Source organism: Rousettus aegyptiacus, unplaced genomic scaffold, assembly GCF_014176215.1.
Source record: "Rousettus aegyptiacus isolate mRouAeg1 unplaced genomic scaffold, mRouAeg1.p scaffold_m13_p_5, whole genome shotgun sequence".
NCBI lineage: Eukaryota > Metazoa > Chordata > Mammalia > Chiroptera > Pteropodidae > Rousettus > Rousettus aegyptiacus.
In genome coordinates, this window is record NW_023416308.1 from 121806165 (window position 1) to 121834110 (window position 27946).

General features: G+C 48.1%; 1 protein-coding gene and 1 pseudogene across 1 annotated transcript; both read right to left on the reverse strand.

Annotated features, from left to right (window-relative positions):
• Positions 1–348: 348 nt before the first annotated feature.
• SCGB1C1 (secretoglobin family 1C member 1) lies at positions 349–1599 on the reverse strand. The gene is made up of 3 exons (XM_016137191.2): positions 1465–1599; positions 861–1060; positions 349–511 (listed from the first exon to the last, which is right to left on the reverse strand). The coding sequence occupies exons 1-3, from the start codon at positions 1517–1519 to the stop codon at positions 479–481; spliced, it is 288 nt and encodes a 95-aa protein (XP_015992677.1). The 5' UTR covers positions 1520–1599; the 3' UTR covers positions 349–478.
• Positions 1600–15782: 14183 nt separating this feature from the next.
• LOC118603058 lies at positions 15783–15901 on the reverse strand (annotated as a pseudogene).
• Positions 15902–27946: the final 12045 nt, after the last annotated feature.

Genomic DNA, 27946 nt, shown 5'->3' on the forward strand with positions numbered 1-27946 from the left:
TTCTTCCAGGCAGACTCTTGGGTGACTTTGGGGAGAGAGATTGCTCCCCCCCCCCCCCGCCCCTGCTATATGTGCGTCTGTGCGTTGTGTGCGTGCGTGTTGTCTAGAAACCCCCAGCCTAGTGCTTCCTCTTCCTTGGGGCTCTCTGCGTCCCCCCCCCACGCCTCTCACCACTGACACTCACCCCGCCCCCGCCCACCTGCCTGCGCCGAGTCAGGCGGATCCCCGCTGGCGGGTCTGCTCTGTGGGCACTTAGACGTGCGAGTGTCATGCGTGTGCGTGTACATGCGTGTGTGCACGTGTGTGCGCGCGTGTCCCGCGGTGTGGGGAGACACAGGACCCAGACCCTGAGCTGCAGGACGCTTTATTAATTGAACGACTGGAAGATGGGTTCACACACTGGGCGCGGTGGTGGGCGGCGCGGCCTCGGCGCCGTGGAGCTGGCCCCGCGGCCGCTCAGAGCCGCATCCGGAGTTCGCTAGGCACCGTCCTGAGCACCCAGCACCTCCACCTGGAAGGCAGACATGGGTGGTCAGTACTAGAGAGCCACAGTGACATCAGGTAAGGCCGGCCTCTTTGGGGACAGTGGGCTCTGCACATGGCACCTAGTCCCCTCTTAGCAGCTGGGGGAGTGGCGGCTGAGTATGCCTGTGTGTGTGCATGCGTGTGCATGTGCGTCATGCATATGTGCGTGTGTGCGTGGAAAGACAGGTCTGCTCTGTAGGCAGTGAGGGCTGGGGTGTCCACCTCTGCTGGCTGAGGCAGGTCAGGTATCGGGGTGGGGGGCTGCGGGAGCAGGGCTGTGGGCTGTGCTAGGTCTCTGGACCTTCGGGCGGGGGGGGCCCTCCCACCCACAGTACCAGCAGCTTGACCAGCTCCGCCTTGTGCATGGGCTGCAGGCCGTCTATGCAGGACTTGAGCTCGTTCAGGGCTGCCTTGGCATCTGCATTGACCTCATACTTGCCCAGGGGCCCCTCGTAGAGCTCTTCTGGGGACCCCACCAGCAGCGTTTGTAGAAATTCCATGAAAAAGTCACTGTTGTCCTCGCCTGTGGCCAGCCCTGTATCACCGGGGCGAGAGGGTTCCAGCCCCGGCCCCAGCGCTCCCCGGTCTCCAGCCCCAGTGGTCTCCAGACGTTCCCCCTCGGTGCCGCCTCAGCCGCTGGAGTCCCAGCCCCGCCTGCCCACAGGCCCCTCCTGTCAGCCCCTTTGCTCTGGGGCCGGGTCTTGTCTGTGTGAGGTTGGCTGGGCCGGGCTGGGGTGCAGTGGGGTGCAGCAGGGTGGGGACAGGAGTTGGGGTCCAGGGTGGTTGCCCCGTCCGTCGTGTCCTGGGAGGGAGGAGGGCTGGGTGCTGGGAAGGCGCACAGCGGTCCCTGCGGGCGGCAGCGCCTGGACGTGTAGCTGCCCTGGCCTGGCCCCTCCCCCAAGCCGGCGTGCGGGGAGGGCGGCCAGCGCACAGACTCACCGCAGGCACAGAGCGAGGTGACAGCCACCAGGAGGAGGGCCCCACGTCCCTTCATGGCAGGCGCGTCCCTGGGGAGCCGCCCGTCAGTCAGCCGCTTTATGCCCCGCGGACGGCCCCTGCAGGGCAGGGCGGGCCTACCCGGCAGGACTGGCCAGTGAGGGGCAGGCGGGGCCAGCGAGGGCGGGGACCAGGCAGCGAGGGGCTTGGGGCTCCAGTGAGGGGCAGCAGTGAGCCTGGTCAGTAGGGAAGGGGCCGGGCTGGGACGCCTCCAGGCTTTTCCCTCGGGGTAGGAGGCCCCCTCTGCTCAGCAAGCCCCATGGGTCGGCGTTGGGCTCAGGGCTCGAGGATTTGGGCTGGAGGCCTCCACTGGGGCAGGTGTGGCAGCAGAGGGGGACGGAGGGCATGGGCGGGGCCACCCTGGAGGCCTGGCGAGTCGCCGCGTCGCTGCAGGGAGCGAAGAGGGGCCGCAGTCTGACGTAGGGCTCCTTTCTGGGGCCTGCCCAGCCCAGGGCAGTCCAGGGTCTGGGGGAGACGGTCACAGCCCACGGAGTAATGGACCGGGGTGTGGGGCGGGCGACACCCGAACTGCTCCAGCCAGCCATTCCTGGGCTCCCTCGTCCGTTGACCCTCCTGTCCCCTTCTGCCACCTGGTGGCCGCTGGTGCCCTCAGGGACCGTCCTGCTCAGCTTGAGGACCCGGAGATTCAGCTAGCCCCTCATCCGGCACCGACTTCACCACCCCAGACAAATCGCAGGGTGGGCCTCGTACGCAGTAACCGTGACACCCTCGCCCCTCACTCGCCTCTGCCTAGCCCCGAGTCTGTCACAGACCCCAGACCCCCGTCCTGTGCCTCCCCGAACACACACAGCTGCTCACCCCTGGCGCTTGTCAAGCACGACTGTGCTGCACCCTTTGCTAACGTGATGCGGAACCCAAAGTTGACATCGCCTGTGTGTGCACGCGGGTCCGAGAATGCAGGAGAAGTCACATGTAATGGGGCCTCGCCGCGGCTGGCTTCGGCGTCCCTGCAGGCGACACCGCGCTCAGGGCCAGCTCGGAGGGAGGCCGCCCTCCGCTCCGTGTGCCCAGGGCGCGGCCCTGGCTGGGTGGACGGGCGCCTTTTGCTGCGCTCAGCTTGCGGCTTCCGACCCTCCCCACACCCCAGGCCCTGGGCGTTGCCGCTGTGCCCCTGCCCAGCCCGTTGGGCGACAGACCCACGAACCCTCTCTCCTGAGCCCCTGGGCCCCGTCCGGCTCCGCTCACCGTGACAGCTGCCACTCTTGGCGGGGCTGCTGCGCGCACCGCCCGCCCCCCTCCACGGCTCCGTCAGCCGCCGTCAGCGGTCCCCGGCCTCGGCCGCTCCGACGACGGACCCCCTCCTCACCTCCGATGTCAAGCGAGCCTCCCTCTGGCCATGTCCTCCGTCCCTCTGCTTGCTGCCTCCGGGGCAGGCTGGGCAGTTACTCGCGGGGCACCCCGGCTGGCCACCGCCGTCCTCACGGCCTTCCTGTCCGCCTGGGCTCGGTCCGCCACGCCTTCGCCACGAGCGCGGTCGCGCTCACACGTGCACCCTCTGCCCTCCTCCTGCCCTCACTGGACAGTCCCCTCGCCTCCCTCTGCACCCGCCAGGCCAGCAGGAGGCCCCGGGGTGGTGTCCTGTGGTGCGCCAAGGGCCGCGGAGGTCGGAGGCCTCAGGACTGATGAAACCTGGGTTCCTGCGTCGGGTGCGCACAGGGGTCGAGGGGCCGGTGAGTGTGGTGGAGCCCCCCTCTCCTCCCCTGCACTCAGGGACCCCCGTGGTACGAGGCGGGGGCGCAGCCTCCCCTCTGGCTGGGAGGGGGCACAGGCAGCGCCCCGTCAGCCCCCATTTTTGAGGCCATTCTTGTTCCAACAGTGAGGGCGGAGGCTCATGGCGTTAGCAGCCCCCAGATGTCCCTTCAGCACCCCAGGACAGAGTCCTTTCAGAGATGCCCCTCTGAGTGTTTCGCTTTACAGCTGGATTCCGGGGTGGGGGTGGGGATGTGGTGGGGGGATGCGGGCCCCCCTTCCTGGGCGAGCTGGGTGGGGAGCTTTCCCCAAAGGGTGCCCTCAGGGGAGCCCCTGCCCTGCTCTTCCCAGCGCAGACAACGCAGGGCCCGTGCCGGAGACTCCCCGGCAGCTCCACGCACCTCTCGCCTGGGCTCCCGTGGGGCGGGGGTGGCGGGCGGAGGGAAGGGGCCTGGCGCAGGACGCAAGGCCCCTGAGCGGACGGAGAAGACGCCGGTGGCGGAACCCCAACAGGACGGACGTGGCCCGCGGCCCCGGAGCTGGGGTGATGCCCGCGGGGCCGGCATGCCAGTCCGGAGTCTCCAAGACGCAGCTGTTTCAAACGGGCGTCTGCGCCATTAGTATTGTTCATTTTCAGGTTTTTTAAATCGTTTAATTTAAACTGATTTTGTTTGCAAACTATGCGAAATTGGTGGAATGTTCATGAGCATTAGTCATTTACTCCCGTGTAACAAATTGCCCCCAAGTTTAAGGGCTTAAAACCAAGGCGCGGCCGGTCCCGCGTGACAGAGAAAGGGCCTGAGTTTCCCGTTCTTTGCCTGAAGTCGCACTGCTGGGGGCGGGGGCAGGAGTTGGCCCTGCACCTGTCTGGGCCCAGTCACTCCCCCACAGGGAAGCTGCCACCGCACGCTGCGTCCTGAGCTGCCGGGACCTCAGAGGGGAACATGGCAGAAGCAGACCTTGTCCAGGACCGAGGAAGAGCGAATGTAAAAGGCTGGAGGACGGGCGGGTATAGAAGCGGGGAGTCACCGCTGTGGGATCTGGTGCTGGTTTGTACCCCTGTGAGGCCCAGGCCCCTCCCCCCGCCCCACCTGTCCCCACCCTTAGCTGCCTGCCCAGCCCTACTCCAGAACCAGCTCAGCGGTCATGGCAAGTGGGACCATGAGGTAAAGTGCAGATTTTCTTCACGTAGAACAACCGAGTCCAGTCCAACGCTGCGGGGACGGCTTGGGTGACTCTGTGTCCAGGTCCCGTGGGCTCTTCCGGCCCATGTAGGCCCCGGTTCTGGACTCAGAACTGTGTTAGGCTCAGCCTTCGGGTTAAATACCCGTGAAATGGAGATAATAATTGTCCCTGGCTCATCTGGCAAGTGGGAGCAGTGGCTGAGATGAGGCACGTGAAGGGCCTAAAATACGATTTGTCTCAAGGTGAGCTTGGTGCCCTGGGTCCCGAGTCTCCTTTTGAAGTGGAACTTGCAAAGAAACGCTCTTCTCTGCTGCCATCTCGTGTGCATCTTGCGAATGACACCAAGTAAGGTCACCAGGAAACGTTATTCTTTCTCCAAAGGCTTCTGAGCCAGTGAGGAGAGTGTCAGACCCAGAGCCGTGCCCCAGTCATTCGTGCCCTGGGAGCTGCCCACCGGAGTGTGGAGTCCTCATGGCGACACCGGGCGCAGGGCTTGGCACACCCCGACTCCACCGCCCTCTCACCTGCCTCTCTCCTGTGCGAGCCTCACGTCGCCCTCCCCTCCTGGCTCCCTGGCTTCCCCAGAGCAGTTTATGAACTAGCGCCGTGCTGAGAGACCCTCCATGCGGCACTACGCCTGGGGGCAGGGGGGTGCCATCGGAGATTTATTCTGCACGTAAACCAGACAGCCCAGGACCAGACCAGAGGAACCCAGGTCTGAGAGCCGAGAGCTCGGGTGTAGAGAGACTGCAGAGGGGCCTGTGGGAGCCAGGCTGCAGGCCCTAGGGAGAGCTGGGTTGGCTGGCTGCCGTGGGGTCTGGACTCTGGCCTAGGGTTGGAGCTGAAGGGGCCTTGAGGACCCCGCTCCAGGTGCAGCATTTGCAAGAGGGGCTGAACAGCAGGCTCCTCGGGCAGCTGTGCGGGAACCGCGCCCCCCACCGCCGAACAGCTGTGCTGAGTGGACCTGTCGGGTGGAGTCGAGTCTGTCGGCTTTGCCCTGGCAGAAACTGTCCTGTCCAGGGCTGGGGCCACTCTCGGGTCAGAGGGCAGGCCTGGGGTGGGAACTTCACGCTCTAGGGGGCCTGCAGGTGTACGGAAGACCTGGGAACACTGGAGAGTCAGCCAAGGCCCCTGGAAAGATCCCAAACCTACAGGCCACGCGCAGTCGGTGGCCCAAGGCTGGCGGCAGCCCCGACCCCGCGCGCCGCCTTCTCCGCTCCCATCGCCGTCCGCCACCTCCGCCGTCCTGTCCGCTGTCCCGCCCGTCCGCGTGGGCCCAGCGTCCGCACGCTCCCCCGCATCCTCACCCCGATGAGGCCGAGCTCCTGCTCCTGGTCAGTCTCCCTCCTCTGTCCTCCCCTCCACCTGTCGCTTCTCGCCCCGTCCTGCCCTGCCCGGCCGAGACGGACGCCCGCCGCGTGTCCGCCCTCAGCCCGCTCTTCTCAGCCACCGGCTTCGTCCTTTCCTTTTCCGCCCCGTCCCGACCCTTTGACTCTCTGTTAGTCTCGTTTCTTTCCACCGTCCTCCTGTGGGGCTCGGCGCCCCGCCAACTTCCTCTCTGTCAACCTCCGGCCATTTCTTTGCCAGCTCCACGGTGGCCCATCCCACCTCCCTCAGGCCCACCTGGCTCTCGGGCGGCCCATCATTGTCGGCCCTTCTGCCATGCTCGGCCCTTTCCACCGTCTCTGCTGCTGCCACGGTGGCCTCCGCGTCACCGTGGTGCAGCGGTTGTCACTCTCAGCCTGTTCCCTTACCCTCCATTCTGCTCTTTGGCCACTTGGATCTTCGGGGGCCTGTCCTCTCCCAGAGCCCAAGCCAGGTACCTGGAGAGGTGGAGCCCTGGGATCCAGGTGGGTGTGGAAAAAGGAGGCTCATCACTGGGGGGGAGGGGCCGGGGGGCAGGGGTCCCTGTCGTTCTGAAAGACAGATGTCCATCTGGTGGGCCTGAGAGCCCTTGTGTTCCTTTTGGGGTTCACAGCATTCACCCACGTTTTCTTTACATTTCTTTATGAGGAATACTGTGTCTTTGGGGTGCAGGTGGCCAGTCTACTTTCCCAGCTTTTGTCCTTTTCATTTTGATGATGGAGCAGCGTGTGCTGTGCGGCCGGCTTCTGAGTCGTTTGTTAAGCAGTGGGATTCGTCAGTCTTTATGCGGCTTCTCTGTCAATGACATGCTTGGAAAGGTCGTGCCTGTTCCGATAAGATAAATTTTTACCTCTAAAATTGTTATGTTGTTTCATCTTTGGTCCTTCTGGAATTGTGTGTGTGTGTGTGTGTGTGTGTGTGTGTGTGTGTGTGTATGAGAGAGAGAGAGAGAGAGAGAGAGAGAGAGAGCGAGCGCACGCGAGAGAAATGGAGATGATTTTCCCATAGATGACTCCCTACTTTTTTCCGTACTATTCACTGAAAAGATTTCTTTCCCCAACCTTTTGCGGTATTATCTTAATGTTGTACTCAAGTCATGGGTGTTTTAGGTCGATGTCTGGCGTGTTTATTGTTTTTTAAATGTCTGTGAATCCACACACTGATACAATCCCAAGGCACGATTTTTTTGGTTGGCCACACTTGTAGGACCTCTGAGTCAGGATGCATCTCACGAGTCATAAATTAACAGGCGGCGTTTTTCTTAGTGTCATGTGGACCAATGATACAGCTTACAATAGTGTCCAGGATTTGATGAACTGGCCGTAATGGTGGCTTTAAAATCTTTTCCTGCCCGGTGGGCCTTGTCGTACCTTGTCGCCTGTCTTCTTGTCCTCAGTGTTCTGAGCACATCCAAGGGGCAGGGCTCTTCTGCAGGGATGGTGTATAATACTTTTCTAGATGATTTAAAAGTTATCTAAGTTTGCAGCCCCGTTTTACATCCAAGGATTAAAAAGTTTTACCTACTTGTTTTGTTACTTGTGATAAACTCGATAGCGCTAGATCCATCTGCTTTTGTTGTGAACTTGCCCAAAGAAAGTGGCCCCCAAACTGTGAGCTGCAGGTTGGTCATGGCCCATGGCCCCCGGGCCCTGATCCCAGGGGCCGCTCACACACCGGTCGCTGTGGGGCCACTCACACACCAGTCACCCCGGGACTGTGCTGTGAACCTGGCCATGCAAGCTGGGGCTCTGTGCTGGGCACAACTTTCACAAAAGGGCAGTTTGTACTTGGTGTTCAGAGATTCCCTTGTGTCTGTTGATTTTTAAAAATTAACCAGCTCAAAATAATCTTTATGCCAAAGAGGTATATTTTGGGGTGACATGTTCTGCTCCCCCTCACATGGATGTACCCAAGTTTGCTTAATGCATTCTTCCATTGAAGGACATCCCACTTTCCTTAAGTTTTTAGCCATTATGACTAAAACTCCTGTGCATAATTACATACTAGTTATTATTCGAATGTAGTTTTACAAAGCGCTTGCATTAACACTAGAGGCATGATTTTGGACCCTTTGGGAAAAACTGCTGAGCTACCTTCCAAAGTGGCCGTGGGCTCACCCTGGTCATGTGAATGTGACAAGCATGGTCAGGTTGAGAGGGTCACCTTGGATTCAGACAGACTACAGACTAGAGCCCTGGAACCCGAGTTCGATGTTCCCGTAGCTCCTGCCCAGGGCTCTTGTCCCTGAGACTCCAAACCCTCAACTCATGCTTGATCCTACCCTCCACCCCTCTACACCTCAACATCTAGTGCCAAACAGTCAAACCCACAGAAAACCCATCAGTCTCTAAGCCTGACAAACTACCTTCACAAATATTCTTAACTGCCAATCTAAATTTACAAGGGAGACAATGAACTCAAACCACTTCTTTTACCAAACTCTGCGAAAGAGACAAGGAATTTTATTATATGCCCACCTAGAATTTATATAAGCATGAAAACTTTTTAGACAAAGGTGAAAAGGACTTAGATTTTACAGGTAAAATGGGTGCTTTGCAGGTAATTTTAGAAGAGTTCAACAGGTAAATTTTGGTGAGACTGTAATGGCGGAAAAATGACTGCTAGAAATTTATTATTTGCAGGAAAGTTACTGCTTGGCTGTGTCCATGAAAACATAGGCTGTTACCCATAGGAACATAACATCCTAAACAAGCTTTCTGCTTCTGCCACTCCTCTCTCTGTTGGTGATAAGACACTTGGGCTTGAAGGTGCACTTAAGATGGATTTGAGAAAAGTAGAAAGCTGCCATCTTGTTATGGCACCAGGAGAATTAATGACTGGGATACTGATATATGTCTTGAAAACACACTAAGTAAAAGGACCTGGGCAGAAAAGGCCACCTAGATAGAAGTCACCTGTGCATTCTAAGTCCACCCACACCATGAAAATGAGTGACAGTTTAAATAATAGTTCCAGAAAAATAAAATCAGGTGATAATGGAGAAAATCATTTTTACACAGTTGAGACTAGTGGCGAAGTGGAAGTGGGACCCTGGATTGGATCATCACGGGAAACCGAACCATAAAGATTTTCTCATCAAGGGCTATGCACCGATTCCCTGGGACGGCACACCTATTTCAGAGGAAGCACACCGGAGGCGTGTGTGTGAAACGGTAAGTGTGGTGAAGCGATGACAGCTGTGCAGCCTGAAGAGCAAGAGACTCTGCATTCTTATTGAAAGTTAGGCGAAATTTTGAAGTTACCGGAAAATAAATTTCAATTTGAAACAGCCATGTCATTAATACTCCAGAAAAGCAGAGAAGTCATCAAAGCTTGTTACAGAGGCTGCACTCTCTGCGAACCCGGTCACGGGAAGCAGTGGCGCTGATCTCTTTCTCGGCATACTCCATCATTATCAGCGGCACCGTGGGAAGACTAGCAGGAGCCACTACAACTCAGGGGTCGAGGGTGACTTTGGACGTGGTCAGCACAGTGAGATTTTTGAATTCCACATCACTAAGAAACTGTAGTAACAAGAACAGGGTGGTAGGGGCATAAAAATAAATAAAATTAAAAAAAAATCAGCTGAACATCAAACTCATATAAATGGCACCGAAACACTAGACAGTCGCCTACAAAACACTAGAACTACCTTTGCCTTGCGCCACACAGAAAACCAAACCATTTTCCTCACCAAGCCCTCACTCTGCCGAGTCCCGGGAAGACCAACGCTCCACGCCTCAGCAGTGTGGCACACCCCAAGCTCCCTCCTTTTTGTTCCCAGGAGGATCCTGAGGTAAACCAAATACAGATGTCCCCGAAGAGGCAGCATCTCCATGGCTGACAGCAGTAACCAAAATCGTCTCAGAATCAATTCCACCGCAGGACCTAAAAAGAAGTCAAGGTGGCTCCAGCTGTGGCTCTTGAAGGGTAAAGCTCGCCCTGCCTCTGGCTGCTGGCTCTGCTTGCGCCGGGAAGGCCGCTCGCGCCTCTCCGTGCTTCAGGGAAGTATTCCACAGCAAGCGCTCGGTTACGCTGGGCCCAGAGGAGGTGTACCGGGAGAGCAGCCCAGAAGTACTTCCATGAAACCTGCTTAGAGGAAGTTTTCGCAACCTGCCGAAGTGCAACCCCTACATCAGGCAACCTCTGCCTCTCAATCAATGGCTGCAATGGGGCTGAAGTCACCCCCGAGTGTCATCTCGTCCCTTACCTTGGGCGCCCCCTCTGCCACTCAGGCTGGCTAGAGCAGGGGTGGCGTGTTCACCTCCCAGCGTCACCTTGTTCCGTACAGAAAGACCCCTGCCTCTCATAATTTGGCAGGAGCTAGGATGGAGCATTCGCCTCGAGGTCTCTCACCCATTCCTCCAGGACTGTCTATGCCCCGAGCACACTAAGCTTATGCCACCACAACGAATTTGTCTTTGGACCTCTCTCCCCACGGTTTCCAGTAGCCCTCAGCCCCTCCCATACTGTGCTCATGCAGGGCCAGAGAAATTGTCTCCAAGTCTCTACTCACCCCCATAGCCCAGGCGCCCCTCTTCCTCTCGCGCACGAGAGAGAGAGAGAGAGAGAGAGAGAGAGAGAGATTGATTTCCTGCAGGTCTCTATTGCCCCTACCTAAGTGGGAAGAAAAAGTGGGGTTCTGTGGAAAGTAACCTCATAGGTGTTAAGGTCATACATTCCTACCAGGGCAGGTTCCGGTGAAAGGTTTTTATCCAGCCCTGCCCATTCTTGCATTGCGTCCGGGTACACTTACCTTTTAAAAGAGCAAAATTGATCCAGGCCAAAGGTGGTACTAACCCTCAGGAAAGCACATAATCTAGTTGTCTATCCTGTAACCTATCTCAGCCTCACTTTCTCCCACCTACGGGTCATCTTCCTTATGGTCCAACTAAAAGTTCAAATGCATAAAAGAAGCTGCAAAACCAATTCCCTACAGCATTTGAGAGCTTGCCCCTGGCGGATGTCCTACATGTTTACATGTTTCTTTAAAAGTAAGGCATCTACTGTACTCTCATATTGCATTGATGGACGGGCTCATTTCTGGGCTCTCAAGTTAGTTCTATTCATCTACATGTACAGTCACACGTCACAATGATGTTTCAATGATACCCCATATGTGATGTTTGTTCCATATATTAAGACAAAGGGAAAAATACCTTATATGTGGAGAGATGGCAGACATCCTTACATGTCAGCACAATGCATCACTGTCACGTTTGGGTTGTGCAGGTGAAAACATCTACTTTCCCGGAGTCATAAACATGTTGCACATACGATTACATACAGGACATAATACCTCATAATGGTAGTAAATGACCATTTCAGTGGTTTCTGTATTTAACATATTCTTATTTTAACTTTTTTTTTTACAGTGTACTCTTTCCAGTAAAAATAGTTTGCTGTAAAAACGGTACGAGGCAGTAGCCTCATACATCTTCCATCTACTGTGTTTCTTTATTGTATCCCTTACTCTCCAGAGTGATTAACTCCTGTGATTTTTTATAGTAACGCGTTTGCTGTTTAGTTACATGATACATTCCAGAGTGAGAGAGTTAAGTGGTTAGGGCCTCCAGCAGGCCGGTTGGGCTCTTGGTTCTCCTATGTTGTCTGGTGTCGGTCATCTGGCATCTGATGTCTGGTTTTAGCTTCCAGTCCGGAGTTGGGTGCGGGTTCGTCATCAGCTGCGGTGTCCAGTGTCCGTCATCTACATCCGGGATCGAGGTCCAGCTGGCCACGCGGCATCAGCGGTTGGCATCCGCTGTCAGCATCGTGCGTCCGAGGTGTAGGTCCGGCTTCCATTCCGGGGTCAGAGTCCCGCCATGGTGTTCGGTGTGCAGTATCGGGCGTCTGGGGCCGGAGTCCATCTTCCAGTCCGGGATTGGAGTTCATCTTCTGGTCCGGGATCACAGTCCAGCTTCCGGTCCGGCTCCGGCATCCATTGTCCGGCGTCGGGCGTCAGAATTTCGGTATGTGGTCAGGGTCCGGCCATGGTGTCGGATATCAGGCGTCTCGGGATTGGGGTCGCAGCTCTGTTATCCGGTGTCAAGCAGCAGCTTTCAGTGTCCTAGTGCTAGTTTAGTCAGGGATTATGGATATCTTTGAAATGGTCAAGTTTAGGATTAGTGTATTAAATTTGGGTAAAGGGGTTAAGGTTTATTGTTTGAATTTTAGGCGACTGTGGTTAGGCTTTAAATTTAGAGTTGAAAATTCCACTCGAAGCTGAGGGTGATGGTGCATTGGTAGGTTTGTTTCACTCATGCTTAAAAGTTGCAGTGAGTATTATACTTATTTTTACGCTCTAGTGTTCATGTTTGTTATGGTTTGTTGAATGTCAGTTACTTTTAGGTTTATGTCCTAGAAGTGAGTTAAGTACCAAGGGTCTGGACTATTATATTAATGGTGGGCAGAGCCCTTAAGGCAGGGAAATGCTCTTCTCTGCTGCCGTCTCGTGTGCATTTTGGGAATAACATCAGAGGTTAGGTCATGAAATGTTATTCGTTATCCTCTGCTGTCATGTCGTGTGTATATTGGGAGTAACACCTGAATACAGGTCATCAAATGTAGATCATTATGAATAGTCATTCTCTGCTGCCATCTGGTGGGAAATTTGGGAATAACAAGACAGTGCTGCTTATAAATTTATTTCTGAGGGCTTTTCAGGCACATTTTAAAAATAACACTCAGGACACGTCATTATGAAAAATTTATCTCTGCTGCCATCTCGTGAGTATTTTGAAAATAACAACCAAGTGTATGTCATCATTAAAATTTATTTCCTGCTGCCATCTGGTGGGTATTTTGGGATTAACACCCACTTTTCTCATCATGAATATTAATTCTCTGCTGCCATTAGTTGCATTTTGGGAATAATATCACAGTGGACGTGATGAAAAGATAGTTCTGCTGCTATCTTGTGTGTATTTTACAAATAGCACCCAAGAGTATGTCGTCATGAGTATTTATGTGCTGCCTTTTAGTATGCATCTTGAGAAAAACAAGTTCAGTCATGAAAAATTGTTCCCTGCTGCCATCACGTGGCATTTTGAAAATAACACCCCAGTGTAGGTCATCATGAATATTCATCTTCTGCTGCCATGCCGTGGGCATCTGGGGAATACCACTCTATTGTATGGCATCATGAAATATTTATTTTCTGCCCTCATGAACTGTGAATCTTGCGAATAACGTCAGAGTGCAAGTAATAAGTTATTTTGTTCTGCCATCTGTGTGTTTTGGAAATGATACCAACTGTATGTAATAAAAATGTATTTCCTGCTGCCATTTGAATATTAGAATAACACCCCAGTGTGTGTCATCTTGAATAATTGTTCTCTCCTTCCCTCTGGTCTGTATTTTGTGAGTAACACCACAGTGCATGTCTTGAAACTTATTTCTGCTATCTCGTGCATTTAAAAAATATCGCCATGGTCTTTCCTTATGAAGTTTTTCTGTTGCAATTTTGTGAGCATCTTGGGACTAACACAGGGTACAAGCTACGAAAGTTGTACTCTGCTGCCATCTCGTGGGCATTTTGAAAATAATAGCTCAATTTATGCCTTCATAAAATTTTACTATCTGCTGCCATCTGGTGGGCGTTTTGGATATAACACAACAGTGTATGTCTTGAGAAGTTATTTTTGCTACTATCTCGTGTGCATCTAAAAAAATAACGTCCCAGGATATGTCGTTATAAAATTTTTCTCTGCTCCCATTTTGTGTGCATATTGGGAATACTCAGGAGTGCAACTCATGAACATTATTCTCTGCTGCCATCTTGCGGGCATTTTGAAAATTACTTCCAGGTGCATTCATCAACAAATATTTTCCATTGACATCTGGTGGAAACTTTGGGAATAATACCTTACTATAGGTCATCATGAAAATTCATCCTCTGCCCCAATATTTCGTGTACGTGGTAAATTACACAAGAGCGTAAGTAAAAATAAATTATTCTCTGCTGCCATCTGGTGTGTATTTTCGGAATAAGACCCGAGTGTTGTCATCACGAGAAATTATTCTGTACTGCCATCTAGTGTTCATTTTGGGAATGACACTACAGTGCCCGTCAAAAGTTTTTACTGCTATGTCATGCTTATTTAAAAAATAACACCCCAGTATGTTATTATAAATTTTCTCTCTGCTGCTGTTTCGAGTAAATCATTGGAATAAAATCAGAGTACAAGTGATAAAGAATTGTTATCTGCTGCCATCCCGTTGACATTTTGATAATAACACCCAGGTGAATGTCATCATAAATTTTTTTCTGCTGCCATCTTGTGGGCATTCAGAGAATAACATACAAGTGTAGCTGGTCATGAATATGCATTTCTGTGGCCATTTTGTGGGAATTGGGGGAATAACACCACATCGCATTTCTAAAAGAATTATATCTGCTGTTATCTCATGCAGAAATAATAAACATGAAATGGCAGCAGAGATAAAAATTTCATAACGTCATGTCCAACAGGCACTCTTCTGTCATACACTAAACACTCACTAGATGATGGCAGAGAAGAAATACTCATGATGTGAAACACTCAATGTTATTCCTAAATGCCCAGCAGATGTCAGCAGATAATAACATTTACTTACATGCTGGTGTATTCCAAGATCTAAAGTAGATGAGAGAAGAAAATCTATTTTCATGGTGCTGTTTCCAAAATGCCCACAGGATGGCAGCAGAAAAATTTTTTTTATTACTTATGCCTGCTTGCTATTTTCAAAAAGCCCACAAGATGGCAGCAGAGAAAAATTTGTCATTACGCAAACTCCCGTATTTTTCGTAAAATACATATGAAATGGTCGTTTGTAACTACTTTTTATAATGATGTGCTCTTAGATATTATTTTCAACATGCACATGATATAGCAGCTGAAGGAATTCTTTATGACATGTGCTGTGTTCTTCTTCCAAAACCACAATGAGGTTATTTTCTAAATTGCCCACCAGATAGCAGCAGAGAATGAAAATTCATGATGACAAACACTGAGACGTTATTTCTAAAATATACACCGGATGGCAGCACAGAATAACTCTTTATTACTTAAATTCTGGTGTTATTCCAAAGATGGGAGCAGAAAATGAATGTTCATGATGACCTATACCCAGGTGTTATTTCTAAAAATGACCACCAGATGGAAGCAGAAAAATGACATTCACTTGCCTGCTGTTCTCAAAATGCCTGTGAGATGGCAGCAGAAGATAATTTTCATGACAAGCATTGCTGTATTTTTCTCAAGATACACACAAAAAGGTCTCTGCAGAAAAACATTGCTCAATGACATGACCTTAGCTGTTATTTTCTAACTGCACAAGATTGCAGCAGAAATAACGATTTACGACATGCGATGTGTCGCATGTTATTCCCAAAATTGTCACCAGATCGTGGCAGTGAATGAATATTTACGATAACTTTTGAGTGTTATTTCCAAAATGTCAACCAGACGTCATTAGAGAACAAATTTATAACGACATGGATCTTGGTGTTATTTTAAAAATGTCCACGAGATGGCAGCGAAGAACAATTTTTTATGACTTGGTCTCCTATTTCATTTCTAAGATTCACAGGAATGGCAGTTGAGAAAACTTTAAAACTACATAAGCTGGAGTGTTTTTAATTACACCCGATATAGCAGGAATAGATTTAGTTGACATACACTGCTGTGTTATTCCCCAAATGCCCACCAGATGGGAGCAGAGAACAATTTATTTGTACTTAGACTCTTGCATAATTTCCAGATACACATGAGTGTAGGACAGGAAATGAATTTTCATGACGTCCTACAGTAAGGTTTTATTCCCGAAACTCTCGAGGGATGACAACAGAAAATTTTTGCGATGATATACACCTGGAAGTAATTTTCAGAATGCCCACGCGATGGCAGCAGAGAATAATTTTCATGTTGCACTCTTGTTACTCCCAAGATTCACATGAAATGACAGCAGAAAAATTTTTATAATGATATACCTTGGGATGTAATTTGTATTATCATTAATTGTGCCTACAGCACCTGGTCTTCCTAGGTAGTCCCCCATCCAAATACTAACCATGCGTGACCCTGCTTAGCTTCTGAGATCAGATGAGATTCGGTGTGTTCAGAGTGGCATGACTATAGGCTGGTCGTTATTTTCAAAATTCCCACAGGATGGCAGTGGAGAACAATTTTTCATGATATGCACTTCTTTTTTTGGCAACAGAGAATAAGTTTTTATTACTTACGCTGTGTTATTCCCAAGATGTTTGCTATATCGAGGTGTAAAATAAATTTGTATGACGACATACACGTGGGTGTTATTTTCAAAATGCCCACGAGATGGCAGGAAAGAACAATTTTTTGTGTGTGTGTGACAGAAAATCCTATCTTGATGTTAAGATTAGCATGAAAGGGTAGCAGAAACAATAATATAATAGTATCATGTCCAAAAGGCACTCTTCAGTGATACGCATAATATGCACCAGGTGGTAGCAGAGAACGAATATTCATGATGTCAAACATTTGTTGTTATTCTAAAATGCTCAACAGATGGAGCAGAGAATAATTTTTTATTACTGGTACTCTGGTGTATTTCCAAGATGCACAGGAGAAGAGATTAGAAAATATATTTTCATGATGGCATACATTCAGGTGTTATTTACAAAATGTGCGCAAGATGACCACAGAAAATAAATTTTTATGACTTACATTTGTTTATTTTCAAATAGTCCATGAGATGGAATCAGAGAATAATTTTTCCTTATCTGCAGTTTTGTATTTTTCTTAAAATGTATAGGAAAAGGCCGTGAACAACTTTCCATAAAGACAAATGCTTAGGTATTAATTTCAAAAAGGAACATGTACCAGCAGCTGACATAATTCCTTATTAAATGCGCTGTTGTTTTCTTCCAAATTGCCCATCAGATAGCAGCAGAGAATGAATATTCACGATGACAAATGCTTAGGTGTTATTACTAAAATATACATTAGATGGCAGCAATGAATAACTCTTTATTACTTCCAGTCATGTTATTCCAAGATGCACGGGAGATGAGAATAGAAAATATATTTTCACGATGGCATACTTTCAAGTGTTATTCTCAAAATGCCCACAGAATGGCAGCAGAAAGTAAATTTTTATAATGACATACACTTGCTTGTTATTTTGAAAATTCTAATGAGATGGCAGCAGATAACAATAATTCCTGACATGCACACTGATGTTTTTCCCAAGATGCTCTCAAATGGCAGTGGACAAATTTTCATAAGAGCCTGCCCTTGGATTATTTTCAGAAAGCACATGAGGTAGCAATGGAAACAATTCCTTATAAAATGTGCTCTGCTCTTCTTCCAAAAGGGTCCACCAGATGACAACAGAGAATGAATAGTTATGAATATACGCCTGGGTGTTATTTCCAAAATGCCTACAAAATGACAGCAGAGAATCACTACATGACAGGCACTCCTGTGTTTTTACCTAAATACATATGAAATGGCAGGAGACAAAAGGTTTCGTAACACTATTCCCTCGGGTTTATTTTCAGAACACACAAGAGAGAGCAGCAGAAATAACTTTTTATGCCTCGTATCCGAAATTAATTTTTATAGTGACATATCCTATCTAGTGTTATTTTGAAAATGTACACAAGATGGCAGCGGAGAATCACTTCATGACATGCACTTTTGTTTTTTTCCCAAGATGCACATGAAATGGAAGTGGGCAAAAAGTGTCGATAATGAAATGCCCTTGGATTAACTTTCGGGATTTATATGATGTAGCAGGAGAAATAATATTTATGACATGCTTTGTCATGTTATTTTCATAGTCACTTCCGATTGGCAGCCGAGAATGATAGTTCACGAGGACACACACTCGGGTGTTTTCCAAAAACACAGATCATATGGCAGCAGAGATTAATGTTTTAAATTACACTCTGGTGTAATTCCCAAGATGCACTCAGGGTAGTGGCAGTAAACAAATTTTCATGATGACACTCACATGCATTTTATCCCAAAATGCCCCCACCAGACGATAGCAAAAAATAAATTTTTATGATGACATACACCTGGTTGTTGTTTTCAAAATGTCCTCGCAATGGCTGCAGGTTACATTTTTCCCTAACATGCACTCCTTGTTTTTCCCAAGGTAAATACTAAAAGGCTGCAGACAAAATATTTCATGACGATATATCCTTGGGTGTTATTTATAAGACGCACACTGTAGCAGGAGAAATATCATTTCATGACAGGCACTGTGGTATTATTCACAAAATGCCCACCAGACGTCAGCAGAGAATATTCATGATGAGAAATAACTGAGTGTTAATCCTAACATACCCATGAGACGGTAGGAGGGAATACCATTTAATTATACTCAGGTCTTATTCCAAGGTGTGCAGTAGATGAGAGCAGAAAATATATTTTCATGATGATATGCGCTCAAGTGTTATGTTCAAAATTCCCATCAGATGGCAGCAGAAAAAAATTATACTGATATACATTTGCTTGTTATTTTCGGAAAAGGCAAGATAGCAACGCACAAGAATTTTTTTTGATGACTTGCCATTAGTTATTATCCTGAAAATGCATGCGAGAAAGCAGTTTAAATAATTCTTTTACACATATTCTATGTTCTTTCCAAGATTCCCAATGGACTGCAGTATAGAATGACTATTAATGACAGCTTTCAAGTGTTATTCCTAAAATGACCACCAGATGGCAGCAGAAAATGACATTTTTACTTACATGATAAATTCGTGATGAAAAATTATTCCCTGCTGCCATCTCGTGGCCAATTTTTAAAATAGCAAGCTAATGTAAATAAATGATATTTACATTAATGAACATATTTTCTGCTGCCATTCAGTGGGCATTTTGGGAATAACATCCTAGTGTATGCCAGAGTGGAAGTAATCGACTGTCATTCTCTGCTGCCACCTCGTGGCCACTTTTTAAAATAACAAGGTAGGGTAGTTATAAATAACATTTTCTTCTGCCATCCAGTGGACATTTAGGGAGTAACACCCAAGTGTATGCCAAGGTGGAAGTAATCAAATGTTATTTTCTGCATCCATCCTGCGGCCATTTTTAAAAATAGCAAAATAGCCTTAGCAAGTTTTCTGCTGCCATCCAGTGGGCATTTTGAGAATAACATCCAAGCGTAAGACAGAGTGGAAGTAATCTACTGTTATTCTCTGCTGCCATCTCGTGGCCAATTTTTAATATAGCAAAATAGCGTCACCTATCATTACCATATTTTCTACTGCCATCTAGCGGGCTTTGGCAGTAACACCCAGGTGTATGCCAAGAGTGGAAGTGATTAAATGTTAGTCTTTGCTGCCATCTGGTGGGCACTTTGTGTATGTGATCACATAAATATATTTATCACCCTGTAGTGTGAATCTGTAGAATTACACAATATGTAAGAAATCGAAGGTTATTTTTTAATGCCACGTGTGCAGCTTTTGAAATCAACACTCAGATATTTCTCATGAGGAAACGTTAGATTGTTGCTGGGGATATAGGGTTGTTGTTAGGGTTAGGGTTGTTGTTAGGGTTGTTGTTAGGGTGAGTGTTGTAGTGAGTGTTGTAGGATTAGGAGATAAAAATTTGAAATGTTATTCACAACAGGCACTATTCTGTCATACACAAAATGCCCACCAGATGGCAACACAAAAAGTTATAGGATATGCACTTGTTTGTTATATCAAAAAAGGTGACGAGATAGCAGCTGAGAATAATTTTTTTGAACATGCACTGCTTTGTTTTACCAATGACACATAAAATGGCTGAGGACAGCAACTTTTCATAACGACATGCTCTTAGTTATTATTTTCAAAATGTGCAAGACAGCAGCTGACATTTCTCTTTATGACACCAGCTGTGGTCTTCTCAAACTGTCCACCAGATGGCAGCAGAGGATGAATATTCATGAGGACAACACTCATGTTAATTCCTAAAATACTCACCAGATAGCAGGAGAGAATAACTTATTTATTCTTATGTAATTCCCAAGATGCACACAAGAATAAGACTTAAACATTTTTCACGATGACCTACACTAAAGCTATTTGCCCAAATTTCCGCCAGATGGCAAAGAAACATATTTTTGATGACATACAACTGGTGTAATTTTTAAATACCCATGAGATGCAGCAGAGAACAATTTTTACAACTTGCACTACTGTATTGTACTGAAGATTGAATTAAATGGGACCAGAGAAAATTTCATAAAGACATGTCATTGGTTTTTTTTTTTTTTTTTACAATACACAAGAAATAACAGCAGAAATAAGTTTTATGATAAACAGTCTGGTGTTATTCCCCAAATTACCAAAACATGGCTTCAAAAAATTAATATTTATGATGACCAACTTGGGGTGATGATTCCTTAAATGTCCATCGATGGCAGCAGAAAATAACTTGATTACTTACATTCTGGTATTATTCTCAAATGCGAGCCACATGACAGCCGAGGAATGCATTTAATTACTTAAACTGTTGTTATTCCAAGATGCAGAGTAGATGAGAGAGGAAAACATATTTTAGGTTAGTGTACACTCGGGTGTTATTCCAAAATACCCACAAGACAGAAGCAGAAAATAAATTTTTATGATGACATACACTTGCATGTTATTATCAAAATACCCAGGAGATAGCAACAGGGAATAATTTTTATGACATGCACTCCTGGGTTTATCCCTAGATTCACATGAAAGTGCCATAGACAAAAAGTGTTCTTAAAGGACAACTCTTAGGTGTTACTTTCTAACTGCATGAGATAACTAGCTATGACACAGACCATGGTGTTATACCCCAAATGCCCACGAGATGGCAGCAGAGAACAATTTTTCTTGACATGGCGATCGTGTTTTTTTTCTTACCAAGATATACACGAAAAGGCAACTGACAACAAGTTTTCATAATGACAGGACCTTGAGTTTATTTTCAGAATGAACATTAGATAGCATAATAAATAATATCGTATAATATGCGCTGTGGTTTATACCCAAATTTCCCACCGGGTGGCAGCACAAAATGTTTTTTTTACCTGCACTGATAAAATTCCTTAGAAGCACACAAGGTGTGGGTAGAAAATTAATTTTCATGATGATCTACACTCCAGTGTTACTCCCCAAGGTCCATGAGATGACATCAGAGAATAAGTTTTTATGATGACATACGCTTGGGTGTTGTTTTCAAAATCCATATGATAGCAGCAGAAATAACTGATCATGACATGCACTGTCGTGTTACTCCCAAATGACCAGCAGATGGCAGCAGAAAGTAAATCTTTATGATGTCATACACCCTACGTGGCCACCATGTGACAGCAGAGAATGTATATTCCTGAAATAAAAACTCAGGTGTAATAAAATATTCACTAGATGGCTGCAGAATGTTAATTTTTATGATGCTGTACACTGCTGTTTATCCCATATGCCCACAGGACGGCAGCTGGAAAAAATTATGATACACACTGGGTGTTATTTTTTAAATGCCCAGAAGATGTAGAGAATAAATTTTCATGACATGCATTCCCGAGTTATTGCCAAGAGTCACACAATACGGCTGCAGAGAAAGAAATTATAACGACATGCCTGGCGGTGTTATGTTTTAAATGCAAACGAGCCATTTTCAGAAATAATTTTTCACGACATGCACTGTTGTATTGTTCCCTAAATGTACACCATATAGCAGGAAATAATTTTATATGTACCTACACGCACATGTTATTTTCAAAGTGCCCACCAGATGGCAGCACAGAACAATTTTTCATGACGTGCGCTCTTGTGTTTATCACAAGATGCACATGGAACGGCCACAGGCAAAACCTTCGTTTAACCAAATCTCCTCAGGAGTCATTTTCTAACTCCACGTGATAGCAAGAAATAACCTTTTATGATATGAGGTAGGGTGTTATTTTCAAAATGCCCACAAGATGGCTGAAGAGAGTCACTTCATGACATACACTCCTGTGTTTTTCTTAAGATGCACACAAAACAGCAGCAGAAAACTTCATGATGTCAATCCCTTGAGTTTCTTTCAGAATGCACGTGAGATGTCAGCAAAATAACAGTAATGACATGCTCTGTGTTTTAGTCCCCAAATGCCCACCAGATGGCAGAGATAATACATTTTTATGATGACATATACCTGGGTGTTATTTTCAAAATATCCATGAGTTGTTCCCAAGATTCACACGAAATGACCTTAAACAAAAACTTTTCATTATGACATTCCCTTGGGCTTATCTTCAGAATGCACGTGAGATAGCAGCTGCAATAACATTTCATGACACGCTGTTGTGTTCTTCCCAGAATGCCCACCAGGTGTCAGCTGAAATGAATACTCACAGTAACCTACACTAGGGTGTTACTCTTAAAATGCCCAGGAGATGGCAGCTGAGAATTAATTTTTATGACGATATACATCTGGGTTTCATTTCCATAATGGCCACAAGCTGGCATAAGGAAATGAGTATTCATGCCATCAAACACTCAAGTGCTATTACTTAAATATGCACAAGATGGCAGCAGAGAATATCTTTATTACTTATAATCCGGTGCACAAAGATGAATGACAAAAATGAATTTTCACGACCCGTAATCATGTGTCATTCCTAAAATGCCCAGCAGATGGCAGCAGAAAAAAATAGTACCTGGACATACACTTGCATGTTAATATCTAAATGCCCACGAGATGAAAGCTGAGAGTAATTTTTCACGACATGCACTCGTCTCATTTCCAAGATGAACATGAGATAGCCTCAGATGAAAACTTTGCTTAATGTAATAGTCTTATTTTCTATAAGCTGACAGAGCAGCGAAAATAACTTTGTCATAAGGCTTGTGGTGTAATTCCCTAAATTCACAGCAGATGGTAGGTGAAAATGAATTGCCACGATGAACCAATACCCACATGGTAATTCTAAAATGCACACAACATAACAGCTGAGAATCACTTCATGACATGCACTCTTGTGTTTTTGCTAAGATGTGTACGAGAAGGTAGCGAACAAAAATATTGCGATGACTCGCCCTTGGGTTTTATTTCTAAACTGCACACGAGATGGCTGTCGAAATATCTTTTACTGACACGCGCCACACTGTCACACCGAAAATTCCCACCAGGATGAATAATCATCATGAGAAACACTCAGGTGTTAATCCTAAAATACCACCAGATGGCAACAGAGAATAAGTTTTTATTACTTACACCATGTGGTATTCCCAAGATGCTCACTATATTAAGGTATAAAATACATTTGTATTATGACGTACATGTGGGTGTTATTTTCAAAACACCCACGAGATGGCAGGAAAGAGCAATTTTTTGTGTGTAACAGGAACTCCTTTGTTCATTTTAGGATTAACACGGAAGGCCAGCAGAGATAATAATTTCATAACATCATGCCCAACATGCACTCTTCGGTCATACAATATGCACCAGATGGTCGCAGAGAACGAATATTCAAGATGTCAAACACTCGTTATTCTAAAATGTCCACCAGGTGAAGCAGAGAATAACTTTTTATTACTTGCACTCCGGTCACAGTAAATGAGAGAAGAAAGTATATTTTCATGATGGCATACATTCAGGTGTTGTTCCCAAAATGCCGACAGGATGACAGCGGAAAATCAATTTTCATGACCTACACTTGTTACTTTCAAATAGCCCACGAGATGGCAGCAGAGGATAATTTGTCCTTATATGCACTCCTGTATTTTCCCTAAAATGCATACGAAATGGCCTTGAACAAATTTTCATTAAGACAAATGCTCAGATATTATTTTCAAAATGCACGAGTCAGCCATTGATATAATTCCTTATGATGTGTGCTGCGGTCTTGTTCCAAATTGCACACCAGATAGCAGCAGAGAATGAATATTCATGTCGAGAAACACTTAAGTGTTATTACCGAAATATACGCCAGATGGCAGCAGCGAACAACTCTTTATTCCTTCCATTCTGGTGTTATTCCAAGAGGCACAGTAGTCGAGAACAGAAAATATATTTTGATGATGGCGTACATTCGAGTGTGTTATCCCAAAATGCCCACAGGATTGCAGCAGAAAGTAAATTTTTATAATGACATACCTGTGCTTGTTATTTTGAAAATTCCAACGGGATGGTAGCAGAGAACAATATTCTTGACATGCAATCGGGTGTCTTTCCCAAGATACTCTCAAAATGGCAGTGGACAACTTTTCGTGACAGCCTGCCCTTGGATTGTTTTCAGAAAGCACATGAGATAGCCGGAAACAACAGTTTATAAAATATGCCCTGTCCTTCTTCCAAAAGTGCCCACCAGATGGCAGCAGAGAATGAATAGTTATGAACATACACCTGGGTGTTATTTTCAAAATGCCTAGGAAATGACAGCAGAGAATCACTCTGGGCCCTTCGCTTCCTGGGCTCCGCGGGGCCGAGCCTCGATGGCGGACGGCGCTGGGCAGAAGGTGAGGTTTCAGGGCGAAGCGTTGCCTGGTGGTGTGGCCGGTGTCTCCGCGTGGTTCTGGCCAGGTCAGGGTCAGCCCCGCCGGGGAACGCAGAGGTGGGGGTGGATCTGGTTCAGGGCCAGGTCGAAACTTATCAGGGCTGCACCTTCCTTGTTGCCCAGGTGGCCGAGAGATTGGCGAGGCACGCCTAGGCCGTGGTCCTGCCAAACGGCCAAGACGGGGAAGGCAAGTGGTCTGCGGCCTGGGCAGGTCCGGGATGCGAGAGCGCCCACCCAGTCCCTCCGCTCAGTCCCTCAAGGGCTGTGGTGCCTTAGCGCGGGCTGGCTCTCGCTCCAGCCACCTCTCTAGCGGAACCCCCAGCGCTCCCCCCAAGGAGGAGGTAGGGTGTAGTCGTGGGCGTCTCCAGCGGCCAGGAGGCCAGGCTCGGTCTCTCCGGGCGGCAGACGACAGGCTCTCCCGTCTAAGTCCCTACCACTCTGAATGCGCCTGAACTTGTCTGATCTTGGAAGCTAAGCAGGGTCGGGCCTGGTTATTATATTACTTGGGTGGGAGACCATCTGGGGACGCCGGGTGCCGTAGGCTTTTGCCGCCCCTTCCTTATGCCGCCCTCTAGCCAGGTTGCCCCTGGATGCCCCTGGGCTCTGCTCACTCGCTCACTCGCTGTCTCTGTGGTCCGCCGCGGGCAGCCGAGCCAAAGGGCGTCTCCAATGGCCGGGGGCCCGCACCCTCACCCGCCCTCACCTGCTCTCCTGCAGCCAGTCCCGGGCCGTTTCCTCTCACCGCTCCTGGCCCTTTCCTTCCTGGGCTCCGTAGGACCGAGCCCCGAGGACCACCGTCTCTAACACACGTTGGGAGTGTGCTCGCATTCCCGGGACGCGGGACCAGCCACCCCCACCCGCCACGCCGCCTCCCGCCCAGCCCCGCCCCGCCGGAGGCCTCAAACCTCCTCCGACACCCTTCTCCTCGCCCTTCTCACGCGACAGCCAGGTGCCCTCGGCCCAAGCGCGAGGCCGGCCCGCACACCCGGGACGAGAAGCAGGACTGACCAGCTGCGTCAGAAAGGCCGAGACACACGAGAGCGCGCACGCGTGTGCGGCGTGAGCCTTCTTGCTCGCGACAGGCCGCAGCAAACAGCCACACACACACACTCACACACACACACACGCGCGCGCGCGCGCCAACACACATACTCCAGGGAGCCTGTGAGTCCTGCCTGTCTGCGGTGGTACCTCGGCAGGACTCAAAGGACAACGAGACTCCCTGAGCCCCGACCTGTATCGGGGTACGGGATACAGGGGTGACAAGGTTCCGGGAGTTCCGGGAGCGCCGGGGTTCCGGGGATAAAAGGGTTCTGGGGTTCCGGGGTTCCGGGTGTTCCAGGGGTTCTACGGTGCCCGGGATCCAGGGGTTCCCAGGGGTTCCGCGGATCCGGGGTTCCCAGGGGTTCCGCGGTTCCGGGGGTCCGGGGTTCCCAGGGGTTCCGCGGAGCAAGGGGTTCCCAGGGGTTCCGCGGACCAAGGGGTTCCCAGGGGTTCCGCGGACCAAGGGGTTCCCAGGGGTTCCGCGGACCAAGGGGTTCCCAGGGGTTCCGCGGACCAAGGGGTTCCCAGGGGTTCCGCGGATCCGGGCTTTCGCTTCTTGGGAATAGCACCAGAGTTTAGGGATTGAAATATTATTCCTAAGCCTCTGCTGCCGTCTGGTGGGCTTCTTGGGAATAGCACCAGAGTTTAGGTATTGAAATATGATTCCGAAGCCTCTGCTGCCATCTCGTGGGCTTCTTGGGAATAGCACCAGAGTGTAGGTATTGAAATATTATTCCGAAGCCTCTGCTGCCATCTCGTGGGCTCTCTGGGGAATAGCACCAGAGTTTAGGGATTGAAATATTATTCCAAAGCCTCTGCTGCCATCTCGTGGGCTTTTTGGGGAATAGCACCAGAGTTTAGGGATTGAAATATTATTCGTAAGCCTCTGCTGCCATCTCGTGGAATTTTTGAGAATAGCACCAGAGTTTAGGCATTGAGATATTCTTCCTAATCCTCTGCTGCCATCTCGTGGACTCTTCGGGAATAGCACCAGAGTTTAGGGATTGAAATATTATTCCTAAGCCTCTGCTGCCATCTCGTGGGCTTTTTGGGAATAGCACCGTGTGTCGACCATGAAATGTTTTTCCCTATCTTCTGCTGCCATCTCGTGGGCTTTTTGGGAATAGCACCAGAGTGTAGGTATTGCAATATTATTCCTTATCGTCTGGTGCCATCTCATGGAATTTTTGGGAATAGCACCGGAGTTTAGGTACTGAGATATTTTTCCTAATCCTCTGCTGCCATCTCGTGGGCCTTTTGGGAATAGCCCCCGAGCGATGGCCATGAAATGTTATTCTCTATCCTCTGCTGCCATCTCGTGGACTTTTTGGGAATAGCAGCAGAGTGTTGGCCATGAAATGTTATTCATTATCCTGTGCAGTCATCTGCTGTGCATTTTGGGAATAACACCTGAAAATAGGTCATTAAGTGTAGCTCATTATGAATATTCATTCTCTGCCTCCATCCGGTGGGAAATTTGGGAATAACATGACAGGGCTGCTCAAAGTTATTTCTACTTCTTTTTCATGTTCCTTTTGGAAATAACACCCAGGGCATGTCATTATGAAGAGCTTTTCTCTGCTGCCGTGTCGTGGGTAATTTGAAAATAACACCCAAGTGTATATCATCATTAAATTTATTTCCTGCCGTCATAGGTGGGAATTTGGGGAATAACACCGGATTGTACGAAATAAAAAAGTTTACTCTTTGCTGCCACCTGGTGGAGTTTTCAGAAATAAAACCTGGTGTAGGTTATCGTAAATATTCCTTCTGTGCCTTCATGCATTGTGCATCTTGAGAAGAACACGAGTGTCATAAAATTTATTCTTGCTGCCATCTGGTGGGCATTCTGGGAGTAATAACGCAGCGCAAATCCTAAAATGTTATCTCTGCTTCTGTGCAGGGTGCATTCTGAAAATGAACCCAAAGTAACGTCATTATAATCACCTTTTATCTACTGCCATTTCATTTGCATCTGTGTAAAGACACGGGAGACCACGTCATGAGGTTATTCTCTGCTGCCATTTCAAGGGCATTTCGAAAATAATATCCAGGTGTACGTGAGCACAGGATTATTTTCTGAGGCCGTCTGGTGGTTACTTGGGAACAATGCCATAGAGAGTGTCATGGGGGAAAAAGTGGTGCTATCTCATGTGCATTTCAAAAATAACACCCCAGGGAATGTCGTTATAATTTTTTTTCCTCTGGTGCCTTTTCAGGTTAAACTTGAGAATAGCACAGGACCGCAAGTAATGAAAAACTGTTCTCTGTTGCCATCTCGTAGAAATTTTGATAATAACACTCAGGTGTACGTGAGCAGAAAAATTTATTTTCTGCTGCCACCTGGTGAGCATTTTGGGAATAGCGCCACAGTGCGTCCCGTGAAAAGTTACCGCTGCCGCCGTCGTGTGCCTTTAAAAATACCACTCCATCGTGTGTCTCTATAAATGTTTTCTCTGTCGCCATGTCGTGTGAATCTCGGGAAGAACAAAAGTGTGTACGTCGTGAAATTTGTTCGCCGCTGCCATCCGGAGGGCATTTCAGAAATAATACCTGCGTATCTCTTGTGAATACTCACCTGCCGCTACACTGTGAGCATTTTCTGAATAAATCACAGCACATGTCATAAAATGCAATTTTGGGG